This window comes from Opisthocomus hoazin, chromosome W (genome assembly GCF_030867145.1).
Source record: "Opisthocomus hoazin isolate bOpiHoa1 chromosome W, bOpiHoa1.hap1, whole genome shotgun sequence".
Lineage (NCBI taxonomy): Eukaryota > Metazoa > Chordata > Aves > Opisthocomiformes > Opisthocomidae > Opisthocomus > Opisthocomus hoazin.
The window spans coordinates 23,960,183-23,985,742 of NC_134453.1; the positions used below are offsets into that span (position 1 = coordinate 23,960,183).

The 25,560-nt window shown below is 45.4% G+C and overlaps 1 protein-coding gene across 1 annotated transcript in view; it reads left to right on the forward strand.

The window, feature by feature from the left end:
• LOC142365671 (ubiquitin-conjugating enzyme E2 R2) overlaps positions 1–25,560 on the forward strand; it is an 89,475-nt gene that overhangs the window by 62,393 nt on the left and 1,522 nt on the right. Inside the window, exons 2-4 of the mRNA XM_075446713.1 lie at positions 10,100–10,186; positions 16,559–16,656; positions 23,504–23,638. Of these exons, the coding sequence (XP_075302828.1) occupies positions 10,100–10,186; positions 16,559–16,656; positions 23,504–23,638 (320 nt within the window). The remainder of the gene's footprint in view (positions 1–10,099; positions 10,187–16,558; positions 16,657–23,503; positions 23,639–25,560) is intronic.

A 25,560-nucleotide genomic window follows, 5' to 3' on the forward strand; every position in this document is an offset into this window, starting at 1 on the left:
TTCTCTACTTTTTTTTTTTTTTGTTGAGGTATCTTCATCTATGCTTCAGTTCTCACTAAAAGCAGACTGTCGATCTACCATAGATCTTGTTTTTTCTTCCCTGATATGCTACTTATGTGTGGTTGCATATGTCACACACATTTCTTCCAAAGTTAAGTCAGATCTGCCACTTGAAATCAAGAATAATATCTAGGATGTGCTTAAATACAGGAAGAAAAATTAAATGTTTTTTAATTTCCCCCCAGTTCCTTTCTTGGTACTGATAGGCAATACTGCATAGTGTTAGAGCTATTTAAGGGTTGCTTTTAGTCGCACAATTGTACAAGTTTCCTCTGTCTTTTTACAAGATCCAGCTTTCTCTGTTCTAATTATCAGGTCCCTTGCCTGAATTCTCATCTTAAATCTGTTTCATTAAATTTCTATTTTGATCTTGAAATCCTTTTGACCTGCAGTAGTCTGAAGGGGTTCTTCCTGACTGCTGCTCTTACCCTTGTCCTGGGTTCGGCCAGGACAGGGTTAATTTTCACCGCAATCCAGGAGGGGACACAGCCAAGCGGGCTGACCCCACCTGGCCAAACAGAGCAGGGTATTCCATACCATGTGCCATCATGCTGGGTTCTGGTTGGGGGAGCTGGGCAGCGGGAAGGCAGTTGCGGCTCGGGATTGTGCGGTGGGGGTGGCAGGGGGTGGTGAGAGCAGCTCTCTGCGTTCTGCTGGTTTGTTGTGTTTTCTCCTGATCTGTATCATTGTTGTTCCTGTTCCCTTTGTTTGCTGTTCTGTTAAACTGCCCTTATCCCGACCCACCAGTTTCTGCCTGTTTCTTTCCATTCTCCTCCGCACCCCAGTGGGGGGAGGGGCGGCAGAGCAGCCACGTGGCCCTTTTGTTGCCGGCCACGGCCAAACTGCAACAACCCTGTATGCCTTCAAATTTAATGTAAATGGTTAAAATTAAGTAGATATAAGCTTGAATTCCAAGGATGTTGGTTCATGTCCTGAGCTTAGCTTAATTGCACTGTTTCTGCTTTTATCAGAAATATAAAGGGTACCTTAAATATCTGTGCAGCATTGCAGATGAATCAACCTGCTTTTGCACCATTTGCTGGCTCTTCCAGGAGATACTTTGGCAAACTGAGGACTCTAGCTTTATCTGGATGTCGTATTAGTCATTGACATGGCAGCTAGTTGGAACATAGGTAGAAATATCAATGCTAGCTTTCACTTCAGTGTTGTACTTTCTCTTGTATATCCATCTGGGCTGAAAGATGTCTTCTTAAGCATCTGTGTATTAACGATGATCAAGAACAACTATTTTGTAGATGGTTCTTGTCTAGCCATGTATAATTAGCTTTTTAAATGGAGCATGGCTGTTATAGCAGGGAGGTGACTTCTTGGTGATCTGCAGGAGATGAGGACCCTGTGTGAAGAAGGGACGTGTTCTTCAGTAGCTATTTCCTTAGGTCTATGTTGGGAGCATAAGGTCTATATGGTACCTAACACAAGGCAACCCAAGACATGGTTCAAACAGTAGTACTTTGGAGCCACTGAAGGCCAAAGCAGTTGAGTATCTTGTCCTTATGACTACAGCAGCAGTGCTGTCTGATCTGCTTTTTTTTTTTTATCTTTAGCGTAAGAGATAGTCTTTTGCCTGGTGTAATGTAGCTGTTAAACATATATTTGCAGGAGCTGGTACTGTGGCAGATTTGGGCTGGCAGCTGCTGCTTTTGCCCCCCAACCCAGGCAAGAGTACTTTGTAGGGTGGGAAGTAACAGCTGATGCTCTGTGGGCCTCAGTGATCTGCCTGTTTTGATTTTTGACTTAAGGTGGGTGTCTGTGTTTTGAAGTCATTAAATGAATGAAACATATTTGAACTGGACTCCCTTTCCTTAGCAGGCCAAAGCTCCAGTTCAGACTCTAACGGTTCAATAATATTGTGCAATTTGGGTTTTTGTCTTGTTTTGAAAAAATAAATCTGAGATCTGAGCTAGGATTCATCTTTCTTTAATTCTCATCCCTTGCAGTGCAGTTTGCTGACAACCAAGTCATTGCTGCTCATGAGTAAAGCTACACTGATTGTAATGCTGTGAGCTCCAATTCATCTAAGGCACAAGGCAGGGGTGAAAAGAGGTAGACAGTGACAGAATGCTGTGAATGCCTCGAATCTGGCTCCTCACTAGCAAAAAAACCACCCCAAACCTATTACCATAGAAACAATAGCCTGAGGAGCAAGGATGGGTATGTATCAGCTAATGCACTTATTTTAGCTTAAACTTTAAAATTGATCTGTTTGAAGCAGCCTATGATAATAGAGCTGACAGGCACATCATTATGCAATAATGTGAAAATATGCTTTTGTGTCTCAAATATAGGCTTTTCAACCTTCTGACATAGTGCTGGTTCCTGCAGTGAACTAGAGGATGCTGGGCAGGGAGGCAGCTTGCATAGGTGTGTCAGACCTCACGGGCTCATACAGGATTATAGGCACTTTGCACACTGGGGCTATGCATAATACAGTTGTATCAGTAAGTGTTACCTCTGTCTCCCTAGATTTACTGTCTGTGACCAGCTCCGAACAGGAGGGTTCACGATTGGTAATACAGTGGCTGAAAAATAAGTAGCATGGCTGCATAAGTGCTTAGTTGGCTTGTGTGGCAGACAGCATAGATTAAGTTTTTGACTGCAATTCCTAGGTGCTGCCATTCAGTTTCTAGAAACCTATATCCCTTGTTTAAGTAAACACTGGTATGCCAGCTTGAGAAGTCACGTTAGAAGAACTGCTGCCTGCTGTGCTGAGAAAGGTGAAGTTGTGTAACACTGCAGCACAGTGCTATGGTTTACACTTGTAATGCTATAAATATTCCTTTCCCCTTGCTGCTTATGAAAGAGATGACTGCATCAAGACCTGCCCTGTTTTTAGCAGAACATGTGACAGGCTGTCCCTTGAGGAGATCTTTCCTCTTGCATCCAGCCCAGCTTGCATATGAAGAGAATCAAGGCAATTAGTCATTCACTGACTCCTGAATGGTGCTTGTTTAAAGAATTGTCTAAAAATAGTTAAAACAGGCTGAAGGAAAGGGTGTTTGTATATTGAGCTAGCTTAGACATCTCTTCACTCAGCAGATGCAAATAGTATGGCTTGCTTTACCAAACAATAAATTATCTGCTGTATTTTGGTGAGTATGCAAATGAGGGAATGAATAGGTGAGCTCACTCTGTCAAGCCTGATGCAAAATGTTGCAAAACGGGGATATGCTGTGGTCATGATTACTTTGAGCAAACTAAACTAGAGGAATGACCAGGATAAGCCTGAAGTATATCATGCTGTCTCATGCTCAACCATTCCATAGGCATGCCTGTATATAAATCTGCTTCAAGAAAGTAAATTATTTACCCAGGTCATGAAAGTTCAAAATATAAGATTGAACAGGATGCTGAAGATGTCATAGGCTAATGCGGTTCTTAATAAAGAAACAATCTTCTGGACTCTGAAGCCTGGCAAGTGGAGGCAGGTGCCCCAGGATATCAACCCTGTACACATGTAATTGGAAGACTTCCACACATACTGCCAGAGATAACCAGTAATGTAGCATGATACTTTGAATAAGCAGCCTCAAATATTCCTGCCACTGTTCCAGCAAAACTATTATTTTTATAAATAGAAAGAGTTGGAAAATTGCTTTCTCTGAAGTGGACACAAACAGTTTCTAGAACAGCTGCACTAGAGTTAGAGCTTTACCAGTTCAGGTAACAGCATCCTCAGCTTATAGCTGCAGTACGGCTATTTCAAGTGCCAGCTTCTCTAAAGCAGAGACCTAAGAGGAGATGTATGATTTGCAGTAAACTTTAAGTGCAGTATTGCCAAGTATCTTAGACTCCTTCAAGTATTAGACACTATAGGGAGACTTAAGTTTCACACATTTGAAGTTATTCTTCCCATTTTGCCCAAATGGGGAAGTCAGTGTGTTTGTACAGATATAAATAAGAACTGAGTCATCTGTTTCTGCCCAGAAAAGTCATACAGGCTAGCCTCACTGCATAACACACACCCAGTGAGCCTGATTTCAACCCATACAACTCACGAACAGTCTGCAGGCAACCAGAAGGCATCAGACCCAAGAACACAATCTCAACATGAGGCCTTCAGTGATGGCAGAAGTCTCATCGCATCTGGCCTGCCACAATCTCCAAGAGGAAAAAAAAATTTAAATTTAATATATTAATTGGGCCTGATCCTGGAGTGAAGGTTGAATTGGGGGCAGAATCTAGTAATATTTCAGCTCAGTTTCACAGAATCACAGAATGTTAGGGGTTGGAAGGGACCTCTGTGGGTCATCTAGTCCAACCCCCCAGCTGAAGCAGGGTCACCTAGAGCAGGCTGCACAGGACCTTGTCCAGGTGGGTCTTGAGTATCTCCAGAGAAGGAGACTCCACAACCCCTCTGGGCAGCCTGTTCCAGTGCTCCATCACCCTCAGAGGGAAGAAGTTCTTCCTCATGTTCAGACAGAACTTCCTATGCCTCAGTTTGTGCCCATTGCCCCTTGTCCTGTCACTGGGCACCACTGAAAAGAGTCTGGCCCCACCCTTAAGATATTTATAAGCATGTATTAGGTCCCCTCTCAGCCTTTTCTTCTTCAGGCTAAACAAGCCCAGCTCCCTCAGCCTCTTCTCATAGGAGAGATGCTCCAGTCCCCTCATCATCCTCATAGCCCTCCGCTGGACTCTCTCCAGTAGCTCCTCATCTTTCTTGAAGTGGGGAGCCCAGAACTGGACACAGTACTCCAGATGGGGCCTCACTAGGGCAGAGTAGAGGGGAAGGAGAACCTCCCTTGACCTGCTGGCCACACTCCTCCTAATGCACCCCAGGATCCCATTGGCCTTCTTGGCAGCCAGGGCACACTGCTGGCTCATGGTCAACTTGTCATCCACCAGCACACCCAGGTCCCTCTCCACAGAGCTTCTCTCCAGCAGGTCAGCCCCGAGCCTGTACTGGTGCATGGGGTTGTTCCTCCCCAGGTGCAGGACCCTGCACTTGCCCTTGTTGAACTTCATCAGGTTCCTCTGGACAGACTGGAGAGTTGGGTGCAGGTCTTGCTGAATGGCAGCACAGCCTTCCGGTGTATCCACCACTCCTCCCAGTTTTGTGTCATCAGCAAACTTGCTGAGGGTACACTCTGTCCCTTCATCCAGGTCATTGATGAAGAAGTTGAACAAGACTGGGCCCAGTACTGACCCCCCTGGGGGACACCACTAGTTACCGGCCTCCAACTAGACTCAGCGCCGCTGATGACAACCCTCTGAGTTCTGCCATTCAGCCGGTTCTCAGTCCACCTCACTGTCCACTCATCCAGCCCACACTTCCTGAGCTTCCCTAGGAGGATGTTATGGGAGACAATGTCAAAAGCCTTGCTGAAGTCTAGGTAGACAACATCCACTGCTCTCCCCTCATCTCCCCAGCCAGTCATGCCATTGTAGAAAGCTATCAGATTGGTGAAGCATGATTTCCCCTTGGTGAATCCATGCTGACTACTCCTGATAACCTTCTTTTCCTCCACTTGCTTAGAGGTGACATCCAGCATGAGGTACTCCATCATCTTTCCCGGGATGGAGGTGAGGCTGACCGGCCTGTAGTTCCCTGGGTCCTCCTTCTTGCCCTTTTTGAAGATTTCACTGATGCTGCGTTTTCATAAGACCTTCATTAAGCTTGTGATGTTTTGAAATAAAAATTCTCTTTAACTGGCACTTCCAGGAACAATGAGCAACTGCAGTTTCTTTGGCCACTGTAAAAGCTGCTGGTGCTTCTGATTTCCCCAAATCAGGTCACTTGTGATGCTGGTGGCTTTCCAGGAAATGTGTGCTCTTCGCCCTCATTGCCCCTCTGCAGTGGGCAGATAGGATGGATTCACCATTCCTAATCTTGGTGCCTAAAAATCAGGGATCTAGGTTTTGTCAGCTTGAGAAGAGTAGAAGAAATTAGTGTCAAACTGTAAAAGTGTCATATACAGCTAGGCTGGAATAAATACTGAATTTCTAGACAGATGAAGCTAGGAGGGAGTTCTGCCTGCATTAGTGCTCCCCACTGAGGGAGATATCAATATTTAAGCGTGAAGTCAAGTGCACGGCAAGATCTCCAGAAACAAAGTCGCTGTAGTGTAGTTACTCATAGCAACTGAACTGGGACTTAATTCAGTGGCTGGTAGAAACATTAAGTTTGTATTTTCAGTCAAATAACGTGGTATCTAGTAAGACTTTATTTTTCTGACATATGTAGGTTTTTCTATGGTTTTGCCCCATCCAAATAGAAGAAAAATAACAAACCTGAAGTGCAGGCACTAATGAGGATGTCAGGGAGCAAGACAGTAAAATAGGAAACAAAGAGACCGTGCTGGTAGCAATATTCTTAAAATCATAGAATGGTTTGGGTTGGAAGGGACCTGTAGAGGTCATCTAGTCCAACCCCCCTGCCATGAGCAGGGACATGGTCAACTAGATCAGGTTGCTTAGAGCCCCGTCCAACCTGGCCTTGAATGTTTCCAGGGATGGGGCATCTACAGCCTCTCTGGGCAATCTGTTCCAGTGTTTCACCACCCTCATCATAACAAAAAAAAAATCTTCCTTTTATCTAGTCTGAATCTACCCTCTTTTAGTTTAAAACCATTACCCCTTCTCCTGTTGCAACAGGCCCTGCTAAAAAGTTTGTCCCCATCTTTCTTATAAGCCCCCTTTAAGTACTGAAAGGCCACAATAAGATCTCCTTGGAGTCCTATGTGTTGTGGTGTAACTGTAAAAAATATGTTTTGGTGTAACTTAGAAGCTGAAATTCTTGTGTAGTAGCTGTAAATGCCTATAAAGGGCTGAATCTTCTGCCAGGCTGATCTATTGAGTGTAACATCTAGGGAGTTTATTCTTTTTCTAGGGACAATAAACATGACTAGTTATAAATTGAGGAAGGGGGGAATGGGTTGATGACTGTTATTTCCACCTTCCTGGCTATTCTATGTTCAGTGGTGTCAAAGAGCCATGGCGAGCAGGAAGCTAAAGTCAGGACACTGAAATAGGATTATTTCTGTTCATTTGAAGCTCAGCTAGAGTCAAACGCATGGTGAATGCAGTAATAGTCGGGTACTTGTAGGTGGGGGACTAAGTTGCATCTTTAGTCCTCCTAAATTTGGTTGTAATTGAGCTAACAAGCTGCCCTAAAACTCTCCCACTCTAGTACCTATCAATGCCTGGCTGAACTTACCAGAAATAAGCTCAGATAGCTGGTTTGCCTTACATTAGTGGAATGGGGGGAGGGGGGGAACCTTTCTGTGAGCTTGTTGTAAAATAGGGTGCATGATGTACAGGGGGGTACGTAATGTATAAGAGTGTTAAGGAACTTCACAAAGATTAAGCAGAAAACAAAGGACTGACTATCAGAGGCCTTAGGCAAGAATATACCCAAGGACATATAACTAACACATCCTAAAGAAGTGCAGATAAACCAGCAGACACCAAGATAAGGACCTTGAGAAATCCACAAACTGCTCAGTGAGCCAACTCATGACCATATATGGAAGGAAAGGCTCAGAATTCATGGAAAGGACACTAAGAAGTACCACTTCTACAACCACCAGGGACCACCAAAGACCCCCACAACAAACCTCACCCACATGGATAATGACTATGCAAATATGATAATTAGTTCCAGGAAATTGAATAAATATGTATCAACATTCTAGGAAACTTAATGCACATGTGTGTAACAGGGTGATATAAGCTTGGGGTGAGGCAACACATGGCATTCATGCTAAGAGGAACTATCCCCCGTGCATCTGGCATTGTAATAAAGAATACTTGCTTTATAAAATTCCAAAATGAGTTTTAGAGAGTCTTTGTTTTTGCTGACTTACAGTATCAAGCTACTGCTTTATTTAAAAAATAAGCTTACTGCCTGATTTGGTCTTTTTGTCTCAACATGTTTAGAATTGGGCTTTTAGTGAAAAAACTGACCTGTAATTGTGGCTGTTGCTGCATCTTTTTTTGGTTGCCTAGAAACTATACCTGTGTAGAAGACTTAGATTCTGACAAGAAATCTCATAGCTAGCTCAACTCTGAATTTTGTTGTCTCTTGCATTTTTCATCTCAGTCCTTGGGCTGTTTTATGTCTTAGATCTCACAAAACTGCACGTAAGCACAGGAATGGGCTTTCTTGGGAAAACCCCAGTGGTCCGGAGGAGTCTGCAGCTACATGATGCCAGTGCTTGAGCTGAAGTGAATCTGCTCTACCCTGGGTAAATCCCTGCTCTGCTCCCAGTGCAGGGTGGCATGTTGTAGAGCCAGGCATTTCCTTGCTGCAGCAGCCACTCTCTTCCGCAGTGGTGTGGTGACAAGAGGCATTCACTTGCTGCTCTTGGAGCAATGCTATTCATGTAACTGACCTTAAACCGTGGGCATAGGATTGTTTAAGTAGATCATAAATCTTTTGGTTGTGAGTGTGCTGTGGCAAAAGACTGCAAGGTGAGGACTCGGTGCTGCTGTAACATCCCCGCATACAGTCAATATTACGAGAGGGCACATGCAGAACGTAAAGCCATGCGAGCTGCTGAATTTGTTTCATAAAGGTGAACAGAAAACCTTCTTTTCCTGGCTACCTGGCACTCTGGCCTCATAAAATTTGGGTTACAAGGCAAAAGCATATGCTAATTTAAGTAACTGTAGCCAGGTACTCAATGGCTCAGTAATCCAATTTGTTTGCCTGCATATGTTTCTGGGAATAAAACTTCCCATAGCTTGTCCTGTTGAACAAGGTCAGTGCCTTGCATCCAAGTTGCATGGTTAGATGCTTAAGCAGAAGAGAGTGACCCAGGATTCTGCTCTCGTTGTATGTAACTTGATTTTGGTGTCTCTTCTTGCATTTTCAATTGCATGTGAGCCCAGCTGTGATGCGGGTGCCAGGAGATGCTTCTCTGGAGGCAGCACAATAGACTGGTGGGACTTTCTTGGCAGGTTGAGCAGTGCCAAGGGTGTTCCACGGTGCAGAAAGTAGTGTGAGTCCCCCTTTCAGAGGGGAGCATTTTTGGCAACTTAATCGGTCCAGATTCACCCCTCTTTCCTACTGGCTGGCTTTTCTGACTGCTGTGAATGGCAGGACAGCACAGAGAAATTAATGTCTAGTGCTGGGATCTCTGCAGTCTTCCCACAACTGACTCTGCTCCGAGAGTCTTGCCCCACAGCTGGCTGCTGACCTTAGAGGCACCGGAAGGTAATGTTTGCTCTCATTGCCCATCAATATTTGGTTCATCAAGTTGCACTGATTTATTAAACAGACACAGATGGTATTCAGACTTGGGAAATGCTTGTGGTGGCAACAAATGTAGTATTAGGACCACAGGTAGATGGAACAGTTTAACTCTCGCACAGGAAAGGCAAAATAACCTTTGGATCTCAGTTGAGCAAGTATTTAAAATTTTTTTCTGCACAGAAACAGTTATTAAAAATATTTGTACTACCAAATGTAAAACGGGCCTTTTCACAGAATCACAGAATGGTAGGGGTTGGAAGGGACCTCTGTGGGTCATCTAGTCCAACCCCCCTGCTGAAGCAGGGTCGCCTACAGCAGGCTGCAGAGGACCTTGTCCAGGCAGGTCTTGAATATCTCCAGAGAAGGAGACTCCACAACCTCCCTGGGCAGCCTGTTCCAGTGCTCCGTCACCCTCAGAGGGAAGAAGTTCTTCCTTCACCTTAGCAAATGTTTTTAGCCTGCATCTGAACCTAGCAAGACAGCAACGATCTCTTGTTCTAGCTTTTCAAATCTATTTTACCATGTTGAACAACAGTTGTTGGATAGTAATGCTTGAATTAGGACTTGGTAAATGCCTTTTGGCATGTTTTCTGACCATTACTGGCCCAGGTAAGGCCTGGTGTTTAGATTTTTCTTGTTCAGTTAGTGTTTTGCTCATAAGAAATTGTGTAGAGTTATGCTATGGGTCCACATGGGCACTGATATATAAAATGAACTATTTAATGGACTTAATGGAAATTGTTTTTTCAGGTTTTCAGTGTAATGGTTGCTTGTTGATCTCTTGGTTCTGTTTCATAACTAAAATATTTTGCTTTCTTCCAGGCTCACATTAAATTTCCTATTGACTATCCATATTCACCACCTACCTTCAGATTCCTGACCAAAATGTGGCACCCCAACATTTATGAGGTAAGGTGGTTTTTTTAAACTAATTAATTTTTTTTTCAGGCATGTCAGAAGGTTTTCCATGTCCTTAAACTTCTGGAAGGTACTAAATGTCTCAAGTCATAACTAAAGTGGATAGCTGTTTGTTTTTAAATGTCAGCTTCATGGTTGCAGAGTTAATTCTAAATGTTGTAGCAAATGCTGTTCCTGTAGGCAGGGATGGAGCCTTTCTCATACCTACAAGTGCAGCAGGCAGCCCCAGCTGAAGCATTGTGCCATGAGTGTTGGCAACGTTGGGGGATTCTTGGATCAAGGCTGATGTGTCGGGTCTTGCCCTACTGTGATACTTAGGCAACTAGTTGTTGTTTGTACACCTTTGAAGTACACTTTTAATTTGAGTATATCCTACAAAATTGTGTGATGAGACAAGAAATAGTGGGAAATAATCTTCTGCAGCAGTCAACCTATGATGAAGGGGTTTGGACTTGGGGTGTTCTGACTGCAGAAAGAACCGGAGCTGGAGTGCAGCTTCAGGAGTCGTCATGTGCAGCCTGGTTGCCCTGAGACCAGAGTGAACAGATACCTTTGGGCTTAATGTCCGCTAGCCAATTTGAAGTGACCCTTAGTTCAGTGCATGTATGGGTCATGTTCAGAGCATAACACTGGGCTATCAAGTCCACAATTGGATCATGGTACAACTACATAGCAGATCCAGAAGGGGAATGATTTTATAAAAATACTTTTTAGAAAGCAGCACTCCCTAGCTTGAAAGCATTGTCTTCATGAAACCTGAGGTATCAGGTGCCAACAAGAAAATACCCATGAAACACCTCAAGGGAAAAAAGGGGTGCTCTGCTATGAAGGTAACGAGGCCGACAGCTCAGATGAAATGCCTCTATACAGACGCACGCAGCATGGGAAACAAACAGGAGGAGTTGGAAGCAATCGTGCTGCTGGAAAGCTACGACCTGATTGCCATCACGGAAACTTGGTGGGATGAATCCCACGACTGGAATGTAGCTCTTGATGGCTACAGGCTGTTCAGAAGGGACAGGCGAGGAAGGGGGGGCGGGGGCGTTGCCCTTTACATCAAGAAAACACTACAGAGTGAAGAGCTGTCCCTGAAGAATAGCCACGAGCAGGTCGAAAGCTTAAGGGTAAGAATCGGAGAGAGAGGCAACAAAGGGAACCTAGTGGTTGGTGTCTACTACAGGCCGCCAGATCAAGAGGAGCTGACAGGCGAAGCGTTCTTCCTCCAACTCCAGGAGGCTTTGCGCTCGCAGGCTCTCGTCCTACTGGGGGACTTCAACTACCCCGACATCTGCTGGAAAAGCAACATGGCAAGCTGTAGGCAATCCAGCAGGTTCCTAGAATGCATTGAGGACAACTTCTTAAGCCAGGTAATAAGCACCCTACCCAAGGGGAAGCGATACTTGACCTGATGGTCACCAATGCGAGTGAGCTCGTTGGGGATGTCAAGATCGGAGGCAGCCTGGGCTGCAGTGACCACACGCTGGTGGTGGAACTAATGCTACTGAGGGAAATGGGAATAACAAAGGCTCAATGTCCGGATGGAGACCAGTGACGAGTGGAGTCCCTCAGGGGTCCGTACTGGGACCGGTGCTGTTCAATATATTTATCAATGACATGGACAGCGACATCGAGTGTACCCTCAGCAAGTTTGCAGATGACACCAAGCTGAGTGGTACGGTTGAGACACCAGAAGGACGGGATGCCATCCAGAGGGACCTGGACAAGCTGGAGAGGTGGGCCTGTGTGAACCTCATGAGGTTCAACAAGGCCAAGTTCAAGGTCCTACACCTGGGTCGGGGTAATCCCTGGTATCAATACAGGCTGGGGGATGAAAGGATCGAGAGCAGCCCTGCTGAGAGGGACTTGGGGGTACTGATAGATGAAAGGCTGGACATGAGCTGGCAATGTGCGCTGGCAGCCCAGAGGGCCAACCGTATCCTGGGCTGCATCAAGAGAAGCGTGGCCAGCAGGTCGAGGGAGGTGATTCTGCCCCTCTACTCTGCTCTGGTGAGACCTCACCTGGAGTACTGCATTCAGCTCTGGAGCCCTCAGCACAAGAAGGACATGGAACTGTTGGAGCGGGTCCAAAGGAGGGCTACAAAAATGATCCGAGGGCTGGAGCACCTCTCCTATGAGGACAGGCTGAGAGAGTTGGGCTTGTTCAGTCTGGAGAAGAGAAGGCTGCGGGGAGACCTGACTGCAGCATTTCAGTACTTAAAGGGAGCCTATAGGAAAGATGGGGACAATCTGTTTAGTAGAGACAGCAGTGACAGGACGAGGGGTAATGGTTTTAAACTAAAACAGGGTAGGTTTAGGCTGGATATAAGGAAGAAATTCTTTAAAATGAGGGTGGTGAAACACTGGAACGAATGGGTTGCCCAGAGAGGTAGTGGAGGCCCCATCCCTGGAAACATTCAAGACCAGGTTGGACAGGGCTCTGAGCAACCTGATCTAGTTAGCGGTGTCCCTGCTCGCTGTGGGGGGGTTGGACTAGATGACCTCTAGGGGTCCCTTCCGACCCAAAACTTTCTATGATTTCTATGATGCTGAACACAGGCTGCTTGGAGAGATTTAAGGTGAAGTCATCATAGACCAAAGCAATGGGGGAAGTGCTGCAATGAGGATATGTCTAGTGCATCTCAACATGTAGTGGTGCTCTGTTGATGAACTAGCTCAGGGGCTGATGGTGGCCCAGCTGTGTTAATATGGCAGCGCTCAGGCTAACCTTTGCTGTTGCTGGGGCACAGCATATGTTGCCCTGCATCTGGTGTGAATGGACTATGTTGTGTTTCTTGATGGGCTTTCATCTATCAAGTGGCCTTTAAGGTTTATCCTGGAGCCTGGTTGAGTTGAGCTGTTGTGTTAGAGCTCATGTGAGCAGCAGCTGGAGACAGTTTAATAGTGCTGCTGCAAAGATTGTGAGAAGCATTTAATTTCATTCAGTTGGTTCAAAATTACCAAATTTCATAGAGCTGTATTTGAAATTTGAAGGCCTGTTTTGGCTCAAAACTTAACTTAAGCTTGACTGGAGGCCAGTCGAATCCCTGCTAAACTCTTGGATATCCTAGCCAAGTGTCAGCCTGCTAGGATTACTGCTTGAATAGTTTATGAGGAGCTAAAGGCCTTTAAAAAATGTTCTGTTGGTGCAGCTCTGTCACCTCATCATAGATCTTCCTATGAGAGGCTTCCTTTGGGTCCACTTTAAAACAGGAATGTCACTTCTTTTCCTTGCTGTGAACAATGGCTTCAGTTAATGCCTTGGACTTGGAAGGCCCTCTTCTAACAAGTTGCTGCTGTTAAATGCCCAGCCTGGAATAAGTATGCAAATGTCATGGTAAAAACAGTACTGATGGCTTAGTAATAAATGACCAAAAGCCTCTCCAAACTTCAATGCAAAGCAAGATAGTAATCAGCTTTAATTACTGGGTGCTCAGGAGAGTTGCCCTAAACCCAGGGACATCCTGAAATCAGTCATCTGACAGTCTTCTGACTTGAGATTTGGACTTGGCACTGAATCTTGCATGTAGCTAAGGATGATGTTTCTCTTTAAGGCTCTATTTCAGGTACATGGGAGTTTGATCTATAAATAAAGTCAACTTTGAGACCTGCAGATTACTGCAGATCTGTACTGTGGATGTTGATTCTGAATCCAGAAATTCTCATGCAGGAGGTGAGAGGGAAATGGTTACCAAAATGGTATGTACAAAATGAGTCTTGGAAAGGATCTCTCACAGTCCTGGTGGGGAAGATGAAAAATTGGCTCTAGAAACAACTGAAAGTAGGAGGAGAAACTAACCCAAAACTTGATGGGTGTATTTTGGGGCTGTCTTCAAATGCTTCAGCTCTCAGCTTTGTACTTTGTGTTCATAGTGGTATTTCTTGGAGGTGAAGGAATCTGAAGCAGCTTGCAGGCTGTTTTGGCAACAACATTTAAGCAATGAAGATGAGGCACTGGAATAACTCCAAATAAAACTGAGAATAAATCAGCAAAGGGCTTGAAGTTTGAGGGTTTGTCAGGAGGAGGGGAAAAAATCTTTCCATGTAAGGAAGATGAAAGAAAGCAGCAGTGTACAGAATCTGCTGGTGGGACCAGATGGAGAGGTTGGGGCTGACGTTCCAGTTCTGAGCGATGAGACTTGAGTAACTTGTGTGTTTTCCCCATCTCCAGTTTACTTGGGTCATCTAGTTGAATTTCAGTAAAACTGCATTCAAGACTTGGTTTTTATTTTTATGACATAAGTTCTCAGTCCTAATAGAAGTATAGGCTATTTTCCATTGGCAGATGAATACCCTGTCCTCCTTGTTTATATCTTTCAAAAATGTATGAGGGGAAAGGCTCTCCCATTGACTACAGTGATCCCTAAAACCTTGTGCTGATCTCATCAGGCCCCACTGACACCTTTAACCTTCCAGACTCTGTAACGCAGTGCTGCCCTGCTTGAATTCCCAAACATGTAGCATTGATTGTTGCAAGAGGGAAACTTCTCACATTTTTGCTTCCCTCTCTATCTTCATATTACCAAATATCTGCTTGTCCACATGCTGCTTACCTGATCACATGAGGAACTTCCACTGAGTGCAGTGATGGCTTCTCCTGGCCACCAGCACTGGCCAGGAGATGGTTAAAGGAGAAACTGGGTAAACTCATGGAAATTATGAGTAAAACCAGAATAGGGTGTGAACGTAATCTAACATTAGTAAAGTTAACTTTGCCTTAAAATGATATTAAAAAATATTTTCTAGATTGCACAAGCCTGTTAGAGTCCTAAAAAGGAAACTGCCTTGTTATGGCAAACTGTTCTAACAACATAAGTGGGTGCTTGGGTATTCAGCAGCTCCAGGTGCTATGCTGCTGTTTTTTGTTGTGTTCTTGACAAAAAACTGCTTATAAATGATGAGGGCTTGCTAAATTAGCATACCTGGCAGGGTTAGTGAGCTGCTGAAATCTGGATACTGATCACAAGCCTCCAATGTTGAAGCAGGATCTCATTTGGCTATAAAATAAATGTCACTGTTAATCAAGGAGAGTTGAAATGTTTGGGAGGCCATTCAGGTGAGCTGTTGCTGTCTGCAGCTGTGATCACTGGCTTGGGCTCAAAGTCATAGATGCTATTTCTGTGAGCAGTGCTACTTTGTGTTTTGACTCCTGTGCGTTGAGCAGTGTGGGAGGGTCCTTAGGATACAGCTGAGAACAGGTGTGTGGGGAACTGGCAGCCTGTGGTCTTGAACAGAACTGATCTGCAGCTTCTCTTGTTCCTATCATCAACCTGTACCTTGGATCAGGGTGACAAGGGACAGTGCGACTGCTGCCCATCAGCTGAGGCTGTGCCACCTGAAGGTGTGGGGCTGCCTCTGGGAACTTGTAAGTCATCCCAGCAGCTGGCTGCAAGAGGCAGCAAGCCAGTGGGGCCTGGAGAGGTCAACATCTGCTGGCCAGCCTCAGGCCCCATCTGTGCCTTCACCCCATCCTGCAGTAAGTCATTGGGACCTCCTGAGCCCTTGGAGTTAACTTCAGTGGAGAATATCAGCTGTGGTAAATACTGCTACAGCACTCCTACAAAGTAATCATGTCAGCATGCTGTTGCTGATGGAGCATTGGTTTTACAGGCTGCTTAAAGTGTTTATGATGGTAGGCATTATGGAGCTTTAAATCTATATTCAGGCTGTAACACTGGTGAATAGAACACAGATTGAGGATTACATGGCTGTATGGCTTCCATATGCTGCCAAAATATTCTTCCTCTTGCATGCTGGAAGGGATTTTCAGTGAAACCTTCAGAAAGCATCTCCTGCTTTTTCATCTGATATTTCAAACAGCTGTGTCCTAGGGGGAGCGGTGTAAGCTTGCCCTGCACTATCTGTTCAACCTCCTTGTGTCTGGGAGAAGCATTGTTTTGATACCTGAGCTGGTAGAGAGTGCTAAACCCTTCAATTCAAAAATTCCTGTAGCTAACTCAGCTACCACTGGGAACAAAATTTTTTTTAACCGTACTTTGGGTGTCTTGTGACTAAAGCTCACTTCTGTCACTCTAACAGTACTTGCTATCTGGAGACTAATTTAGTTTTATATGACTTTATTTCTATTTTTGCTTACTTTGCTACATTCTTTAAACCTCTTGAGATTGTTTTGTACCAATTTGCAGACTAATCCTGTTTAGCAAGGGAAACTTTTGAACATATAAATACAGTAGACCCAGGAAGAACTGAGAGATGTTTTAAGTTCTTGCATGTGTATTTACTGGTACTTGGGGTATCCATATCAACAAGGTTAAACTGCTCAGAACATAGCCAGAGTGGTGGAGTTGAGTCGTCGGACCTCTGCCTCAAGCCAGGCTATTCTCAACTTTTGTTTCTGTCTTGCAGAATGGAGATGTATGTATTTCAATTCTTCATCCACCTGTAGATGACCCACAAAGTGGAGAGCTGCCATCCGAGAGGTGGAACCCTACCCAAAACGTCAGGTAACGGTGTGAATCTGATGTACCGCGGTGACCTCAAAGGTCTGTTGTTTCTCTCCAAGATTAAGTTTGTGTTGGAGAATGTTTGGAAGGGAATTTAAGACTTTAGGAGCTTTAGGTCATGAATTGGGTGGGAACCAGAGTTATCAAGCTATCTGAAGTGATGCGTGTCCTGATGCTGGGCTAACAATGTGGAGACTTATGTCCTGTTCACAAGGTTTCATGTTCTTAAAGCAAAATATCTGAAATGTTCTAGCCTTTCACAGTCCATGTTATCTTATGCTTAGGTTTTTCAAACTCCTTCAAGATACCACTAGTGGAAAAGAACATTTTTGGGTATTTGGGCCCAGTAGGAGTAACTTTGTGCATAATCCTACCTGCTGTTTGCCTTGCAGTATTTGTCTCTGTCTCCTGTCCTGCAGCATGGTATCTTGAGCAGTTAGCCAGGTAGTTTTCTTCCTGCCAAAAAAAAAAAGGATCACTAAGTACCAGAGGCATTCAAGGCTAACCTGCCCATTTTTTTGAAACACCAGCTGAATTTCATTCTCATTACAAGACATTGCCAATAAAGAACTGATAAAACTCATATCAAGTAGCCGCTCGCTAACCTGTGCAGCTGGAGTAGTAAGTGACGTAGTGGAAAAACCTTGAAGTAAGGTACTTAACCTTACTTAGACCTAAGTTAGAACTTAAGGTTCTAACTTTTAAATCTGATTTATTATCCAAATAAGGTTAAAATAATTGCCTCTAGATTTTTAGCATATCATATGAGAATTATGCTTGCTTTCAGAGTGATTGATTTATTAGATGTTGGTTCCTCAACTGTTAGTTATTGGTAAATCCAACTAGGGATCTCAGCACACCTGAGGGAGTGCAGTGATTTGAAAAGGGTTGTCTGATAGTTTGACTCAGCTTTCATTTACCTTGGCTTCATGAAATTCATTTGAAAAGAGACTTTGTCAAAGCAAAGTTCTAGCAAGGGGGACATTGGATTCCTGACCCTTGGAATAGGATTGTAACACACACACTCTGCAAAGTGCTGAACTAGAGCTAACGTGGTAAGAGACCAGGAATTGTAGCAGTCCGCAAACTATAACAACTGATGTTCCTCCTGGAGCATGCTACTTCAAGGTTAAAAAGGCTCAAGAGAAATGGTGTGTCTTAGTTGCGTGAAGTCATGAAGAATTGGGAATCTGACCTTCAGAGCTTGAGGTAAATGTTATCCAATCCATCTGTACCAAGTACAAGTGAGTATGAAGCAACATCTCAAAGTTCTAGTTCAGATTTAACAAATGAAACAAAAAAGTTGAAATACTATTTTAAGCTATATATTGTCGCAGCCAAAGGGTAGTGGTCAACGGCTCAATGTCCGGATGGAGACCAGTGACGAGTGGAGTCCCTCAGGGGTCTGTACTGGGACCGGTGCTGTTCAATATATTTATCAATGACATGGACAGTGACATCGAGTGTACCCTCAGCAAGTTTGCAGATGACACCAAGCTGAGTGGTACGGTTGAGACACCAGAAGGACGGGATGCCATCCAGAGGGACCTGGACAAGCTGGAGAGGTGGGCCTGTGTGAACCTCATGAGGTTCAACAAGGCCAAGTGCAAGGTCCTACACCTGGGTCGGGGTAATCCCCGGTATCAATACAGGCTGGGGGATGAAAGGATCGAGAGCAGCCCTGCTGAGAGGGACTTGGGGGTACTGATAGATGAAAGGCTGGACATGAGCTGGCAATGTGCGCTGGCAGCCCAGAGGGCCAACCTTGTCCTGGGCTGCATCAAGAGAAGCGTGGCCAGCAGGTCGAGGGAGGTGATTCTGCCCCTCTACTCTGCTCTGGTGAGACCTCACCTGGAGTACTGCATTCAGCTCTGGAGCCCTCAGCACAAGAAGGACATGGAACTGTTGGAGCGGGTCCAAAGGAGGGCTACAAAAATGATCCGAGGGCTGGAGCACCTCTCCTATGAGGACAGGCTGAGAGAGTTGGGCTTGTTCAGTCTGGAGAAGAGAAGGCTGCGGGGAGACCTGACTGCAGCATTTCAGTACTTAAAGGGAGCCTATAGGAAAGATGGGGACAATCTGTTTAGTAGAGACAGCAGTGACAGGACGAGGGGTAATGGTTTTAAACTAAAACAGGGTAGGTTTAGGCTGGATATAAGGAAGAAATTCTTTAAAATGAGGGTGGTGAAACACTGGAACGAATGGGTTGCCCAGAGAGGTAGTGGAGGCCCCATCCCTGGAAACATTCAAGACCAGGTTGGACAGGGCTCTGAGCAACCTGATCTAGTTAGCGGTGTCCCTGCTCGCTGCGGGGGGGTTGGACTAGATGACCTCTAGGGGTCCCTTCCGACCCAAAACTTTCTATGATTCTGTGATTCTATGATTGCTAAGTTGTGTTCACCTGTCCCTCCACTCACATGGCTATTAAACTGTTTTTTCGTACATCCGATATGGTTAGGACTATGTGACAAGCCTCAACTTATAGGAAACAGCTTTGGGCATTAATTACTTATATTGCATGCACATTTTGAGCATTTTAGTATAGACAAACCTAAAGATTGACATGAAACTTCTCATGGTGCTAGTTCTCTGATTTCTGCTCTTCCTTACCATGGTGCAGTTTTTTATGCTTACTCTCTTGGAACATGTTGGGCTTAAGGGTTGCATTTGGGGAGAAAAAAATCCTCAGCTATATCAGCAATCAGAAATACAACTTATCCTTAACTGTTAGACTGCTGCCAGCATCACCCAATGGGCTAAGTGCTGATAGAAATGCATCCTGCTGGGGTCCCATCTGACTTTGCCTGACACTCTGAAGCCTTGCAGGAGGCAGCAGGGCTGAAGGTGCAGGAGGGGAGCATGCTTGTTGTAATGAGCTGTGTGTGTAACCTAGGGCTTCTCTTCAGCTGCTGAATTCTGTAAATACTGCTGAGTATTGACGGTTTACTACAGATGACTGGTTGAAGTGTCTGGAGGGGAGGAATGTCATTCTTCAACTTTGAGAACACCTGTGCTGCTCTCTCTAATGGTGTCAAGCATGCTCATTAATTTTTTTTAAACACAGTCAATATGGACTTTCCCATCACTAGATGAGGCAGGCATAAGTAAATATGGAAAACATCCAGCAAGAAGTGAAGGAATGCAGCTGTGATTTGTGTGGCAGAGAATGCTGCTTGTCTTCTTGTGTCCCATAAAGCTGAGGAAGTGGTGGCAGGGCTTAGGGGTTGAGGCTCTTTGATCATTTTAGTTGCACTTCTCCATATCTCCCCTGGCCTCACTCTGCCCTTTGAGGTGCACAGGCCAGAACTGAGCACAGTATTCAAGATGATACATCTGTATCTTGTGAGGATAGGTGATGCCCTGTCTTACTATTGCTTTGTTTCCTGAGGATGCCCATCTTTTTTGGCTTTTTTGGCCGCTTTAGTGCATTGAGCTGGTTGCAGAAACTGTCCAGATCTAAAATTACTGTCAGTACAGCCTAAGCCAAAACCTCTTACTTTATACTGGAGAGTAAAAATGTGTTAGGACAAATCTATATGTACAAATCTATATGGCTCTGAGAAGCTGCAGTGTAGATAGTAGCTGGAACAACAAAAAAATCCTTTTCAACAAGGTATATAACAGGATGAGCTGGCTGGGAGCCCCAGCCACTCTATGTAATGTCTGTTTTCGTTTAGATTAAATTCATCCGTGTCTGAGCCTTCTGTTGATATGTGGAGAGAAAAAGGCACTAAACAGGTCTGATTCCTTGAGCCTCTACTGGTTTCTCTCCTTTGTTGATACAGGGATGTAGAGGGACTCACTCTGAAGACAACAGCACTGTAAACACTTAAAACAAAGTGGCATGGCAGCTGATGAGCACACTGTTCCGCAGAATGGGATGGGGGGGATGTAAGAAAGCAGAAGGTGGGCTTGAAATCCCTACTCTTCATGCAAACAACTTGCATGAAACAACATGCTAGAACAACCTCGACTGAGGCAACAACAGATCCCTGACAATACTGGAGAGAGTCAGTCTGTATCCAGTCTGGTGCAGTTCATATTTGATGCCGAGGATGTTTTCAGTCATATGTGGTTGAACTTTTTTGTGGTTTTGGTCCTGTCAGATTGCATGTATTGGGATCCCTTCCTGTTACTGTACCTTGTTCACCTTGCTTACCTGCAGCAGCAGGGTTTCAGTTGGAGGAGACTGTCCATCTCTTAAGGTATCAGCAGTGATGGAGTTGATCTAATGCGCTGGTTGGGAATGAAGAGTGCAGAGAGCCTTACCTCTAATAGACGGTTGCCTTGGTGTATTTAAGTAGCTTTGCACTGACTTTGGAGTCTGGGGGCACCATAGTGGAAACTGGAATCTCCTCACTTTGTTGATGGAAGTATGGTAGAGCAGATGCTAAATCCAGATGCTAATTCCTGTCCTTGGCCTTCCCTAGACTTTTCTTGTTCTGCAGTAAAGCTGCTGCAATGATGCTGGAGAACATGTTGGTTTTACAGCCTGTTTGCTGAGAATCAAAGGCTTTTAAATCAATTCCTGAGATGAAGTAGAAGATGGTCTCTCTTCTGCCCATCATTCCAGTCTGACTAGACAGTTCTTTCCAGAGCTGCTGTTCTTTTTCCTACTGAATTATGTAATTTGGAAAGTAAGTTGTGTAAGACTCCTGATAGCTGTGCTGAACAGTCTGGCCAGACACAAGGTTTTAGTTCCAAAACCTTTCAAGAAACTCTGCATCCAAATGACCAAGCATTTCCTGCAATTGTATCCCAGATATATGATCTGGTAGATGTGCTCAGCACATGCTGCTCTGAATGTGCCCCTAAATCAGTGTAAATACAGCTGGGGCTGTGCTCACCTTTAATCAAGTTCTGCAAAACAGTTGCTATGTACTGCTGTATTTCAAGACATATTCCTTATCTCTTGTTCTTCCCTTCCATTTAAATCAAAAGCTATTGCCAGCAGGACTACCTCAGACATGTGAAGCTATTGCAGTGGTAGTTACAGCCAGGTGGCTGGGTGTGTAGAGCTCCCTGATGGGAATTACTGAGTTTTGTGCTGGTTGTGGCACTGTGTGAGCAGAAAAGGGATGAATCTTTGAAGTGCAAAGGGTTGTAGGAAACTCAGGAAAAGGATCTGGGCGAGGGAGGTGGTGTTTGCCCCTGGTAAATGCGAGCAGGACATCTAGCAGCTCTGTGCTGCTGCTAGAAATCCAAGAAGGCTGTCTGCCAAGGGTTACATGACTGGCTCATGCTGGCTTTGAGTACCAGCAGCTGAATGAATCGACTTCAGCAAGGCTTTTGACTCTGTCTCCCATAACATCCTCCTAGGGAAGCTCAGGAAGTGTGGGCTGGATGAGTGGTCAGTGAGGTGGACTGAGAACTGGCTGAATGGCAGAACTCAGAGGGTTGTCGTCAGTGGCACTGAGTCTAGTTGGAGGCTGGTAACTAGTGGTGTCCCCCAGGGGGGTCAGTACTGGGCCCAGTCTTGTTCAACTTCTTCATCAACGACCTGGATGAAGAGTTAGAGTGTACCCTCAGCAAGTTTGCTGATGACACAAAACTGGGAGGAGTGGTGGATACACTGGAAGGCTGTGCTGCCATTCAGCGAGACCTGGACAAGCTGGAGAGTTGAACGGAGAGGAACCTGATGAAGTTCAACAAGGGCAAGTGCAGGGTCCTGCACCTGGGGAGGAACAACCCCATGCACCAGTACAGGCTTGGGGTGGACCTGCTGGAGAGCAGCTCTGCGGAGAGGGACCTGGGTGTCCTGTTGGATGACAAGTTGACCATGAGCCAGCAGTGTGCCCTGGCTGCCAAGAAGGCCAATGGGATCCTGGGGTGCATGAAGAAGAGTGTGGCCATCAGGTCGAGGGAGGTTCTCCTTCCCCTCTACTCTGCCCTGGTGAGGCCCCATCTGGAGTACTGTGTCCAGTTCTGGGCTCCCCACTTCAAGAAAGATGAGGAGCTACTGGAGAGAGTCCAGCAGAGTGCTACGAGGATGATGAGGGGACTGGAGCATCTCTCTTAGGAGGAAAGGCTGAGGGAGCTGGGCTTGTTTAGCCTGAAGAAGAGAAGGCTGCGAGGGAACCTTATAAATGCTTATAAATATCTTAAGGGTGGGTGTCAGGAGGATGGGGCCAGACTCTTTTCAGTGGTGCCCAGCGACAGGACAAGGGGCAATGGGCACAAACTGAAGCACAGGAAGTTCTGTCTGAACATGAGGAAGAACTTCTTCCCTCTGAGGGTGACAGAGCCCTGGAACAGGCTGCCCAGGGAGGTTGTGGAGTCTCCTTCTCTGGAGATATTCAAGACCCGCCTGGACGCAGTCCTGTGCAGCCTGCTGTAGGTGACCCTGCTTCGGCAGGAGGGTTGGACTAGATGACCCACAGAGGTCCCCTCCAATCCCTACCGTTCTGTGATTCTGTAATGGCCTTGGGTTGTAGTGGCCATCCCTACATGGGGGAGGCAAAGAGCCTGGCTTTCTGCTGAGAGGCCAAATCTCATGAGGAACAGGCTCACCAAACGTGTTTCCAACCCTGCACCATCCATGGGTGATGTGGACAAGCTGGGTTATAGTCTAATACAAGCTTTGCTTGCTGCCCCATCACAAGCACATGCACAGATGTGATGTTCTGTCATCAGATTAGGTCTTTGGGTTTTGAATTGTGTAATTTTCCCTATGCTGATGGCCAAGGTCTGAAGTTCATAAATATCTGCTCTTACTTGAACTATTATCCTTAACTATCCTTAATTATCCTTAAGTTTTGACTTTAAACAAGTCACCTAAAAAGTTGCTGGCATCTGGAATCTGGGAATGTGTTAGCTCTGACTGTGCTTTTGTGGTTACCTTTTTCAGGACTATCTTACTGAGTGTAATCTCTTTGCTTAATGAGCCCAACACATTCTCTCCTGCCAATGTGGATGCGTCGGTCATGTTCAGGAAATGGAGGGACAGTAAAGGAAAAGACAAGGAGTATGCTGAAATCATAAGGTAAGCTTTGCCATGCGTGATACTGTGCTACTGGACTCCTGCTTTTGAATCCTATGAAACAGGATGCTTGCAGAATTTGTTGAATCCAGCTTCTCGCTGTGGTTTCTCCTTTGGAAATGAATTTTACGGTCTTATTCTAAGTCCATGCTTCTGGTCCCTCTAGGATTTTCATCACACAGAAGTGATGTCACATCCCAGTAATGAGTGATCAAATGCCCCACTCCATTAACGAGAGTGACTCAGATTCGCCAATCCTCTCGGTTGGATTAAGGTGAAACGACACCAGAGATCCCGTATCACTTTACAAGGTTTATTCACGATTATGGTAAATCAACTTATTGTGGCACGATTATGACAGGCAAGCTACTGAGGTACAATTATGATAAGCAAATTACAGTGGTACAATTATGATAAGCAAACTACTGAGGCACGATTATGGTCACGATTATGACAAACCAACTATGGTGGTACGATTATGGTAAGCCTTGCTTTTATAGTTTCAAAGGAGAAGGAAAAGAGCGTGGGGGGGGATGGGGAGGGGACAGAAAAGAAAAGTTAGAGAGGAAAAGAGGAAGAAGAAGAAATAAAAAGATATCACCAGTCCCGGGTCCAGCATTGATCCGGCCAACGGAGGGGGGGGTCCAGGTCCTGAGGGGCGCCGCCTTTACAGTGATTTTCTCAGTTTTTGTAGGTAGTTAGCCCCCTCCCCTTAGTTGAGTCTCTTGCTTCTCATGCTAATTGGTGATAACCACCTTTTCTGTTATAGGCTAAGTTAGCCTCGCTTTCCATGTAAATTAGCACGCATGCTCCTTACAGGTGGGGAGGGGCAAGTCTTTTTGGTCTTGAATTGAGTCGGTGGTCGCGATCTTCCCCCACCACAGTTACCTCTGTTTGACCTCTTCCCGGTGCAGGACTATTGGCTTGTTAGCTGTAAAAAGGGAGTTGGGTTCGGAGGCAATTAAAAGTGGTCTGCTTAGCTTTACCAGAGTAGTATCGGGCTGTGAGGGTCTCTCCCTCGGTCCAGATGTCACTCGGTTGATTTAGCACCAGACTGCTAGGCACCAGGATGAGCGGGCCCTTCGCTCAGGCCCAGTGCTTATTGGCACAAGATAAGTACAACTCCCCTGTATCCAACACTCACAGGCTTTGTCCTTCACATTAACACCTTAGACGAGTGTTTGAGACACTTGACCTCATATTGTCTGGACCCTTACAAGTGGTGCAAACTTCTGGAGCAGGAGGACTGGGCTGATCTGTCTTTGAATTGTTCTTTTTTTAGACTAATTTGGCATGATGCTCTGCAAAACCTATTGGCTGCTAGTAAATACCAGTCAAAGTCCCTGCTTGCCTTTGAGCACTGCTTGTATTGCTTGGGATGTGATTCAAACTGACTGCATCCTACTAATTCTGTGCTTAATGCACTCATGAATCATAATCTTGTCCCTTCAATTTGAAGGAATATCAGCAGGATTTGGCAAGCACTTGCAAAGCTGGATTTGATTAGCTGGAAGCACTGCTCAGTCTTGACTGTCCTTTGATAAGTTCACGGTTCATCAGGTGTTGTGAGGAGATGATGTAAACTTGAGCCAGGATTGCTGTGGAGTGGTGGATGGGCAGCCTATACTGCAGTGGGACCACTGTCATGCTTGCCTGGGGCAAGACCACATCTGCATTGACTCACTAGCTGGATGTGAAGGATATATCCCCTGGTTGGAGCTATGCAGGGCAGTCAGTCACTGGCCTGAGCTGTGCAAAGAGCCTTGCTGGGAGGTTATCTTAGTCCCCTCTAGCTCCATTGGCTTCAGCAGAGCTGGATGTACTCCATAAACAGAGTATGGCAGACTGATGAGCAGGCAGGTGGAGATGAAGGGACAGGCTGCCATCTGCTTCTCTCCCTGCTGGGAGGCAACACAGGCCAGCAA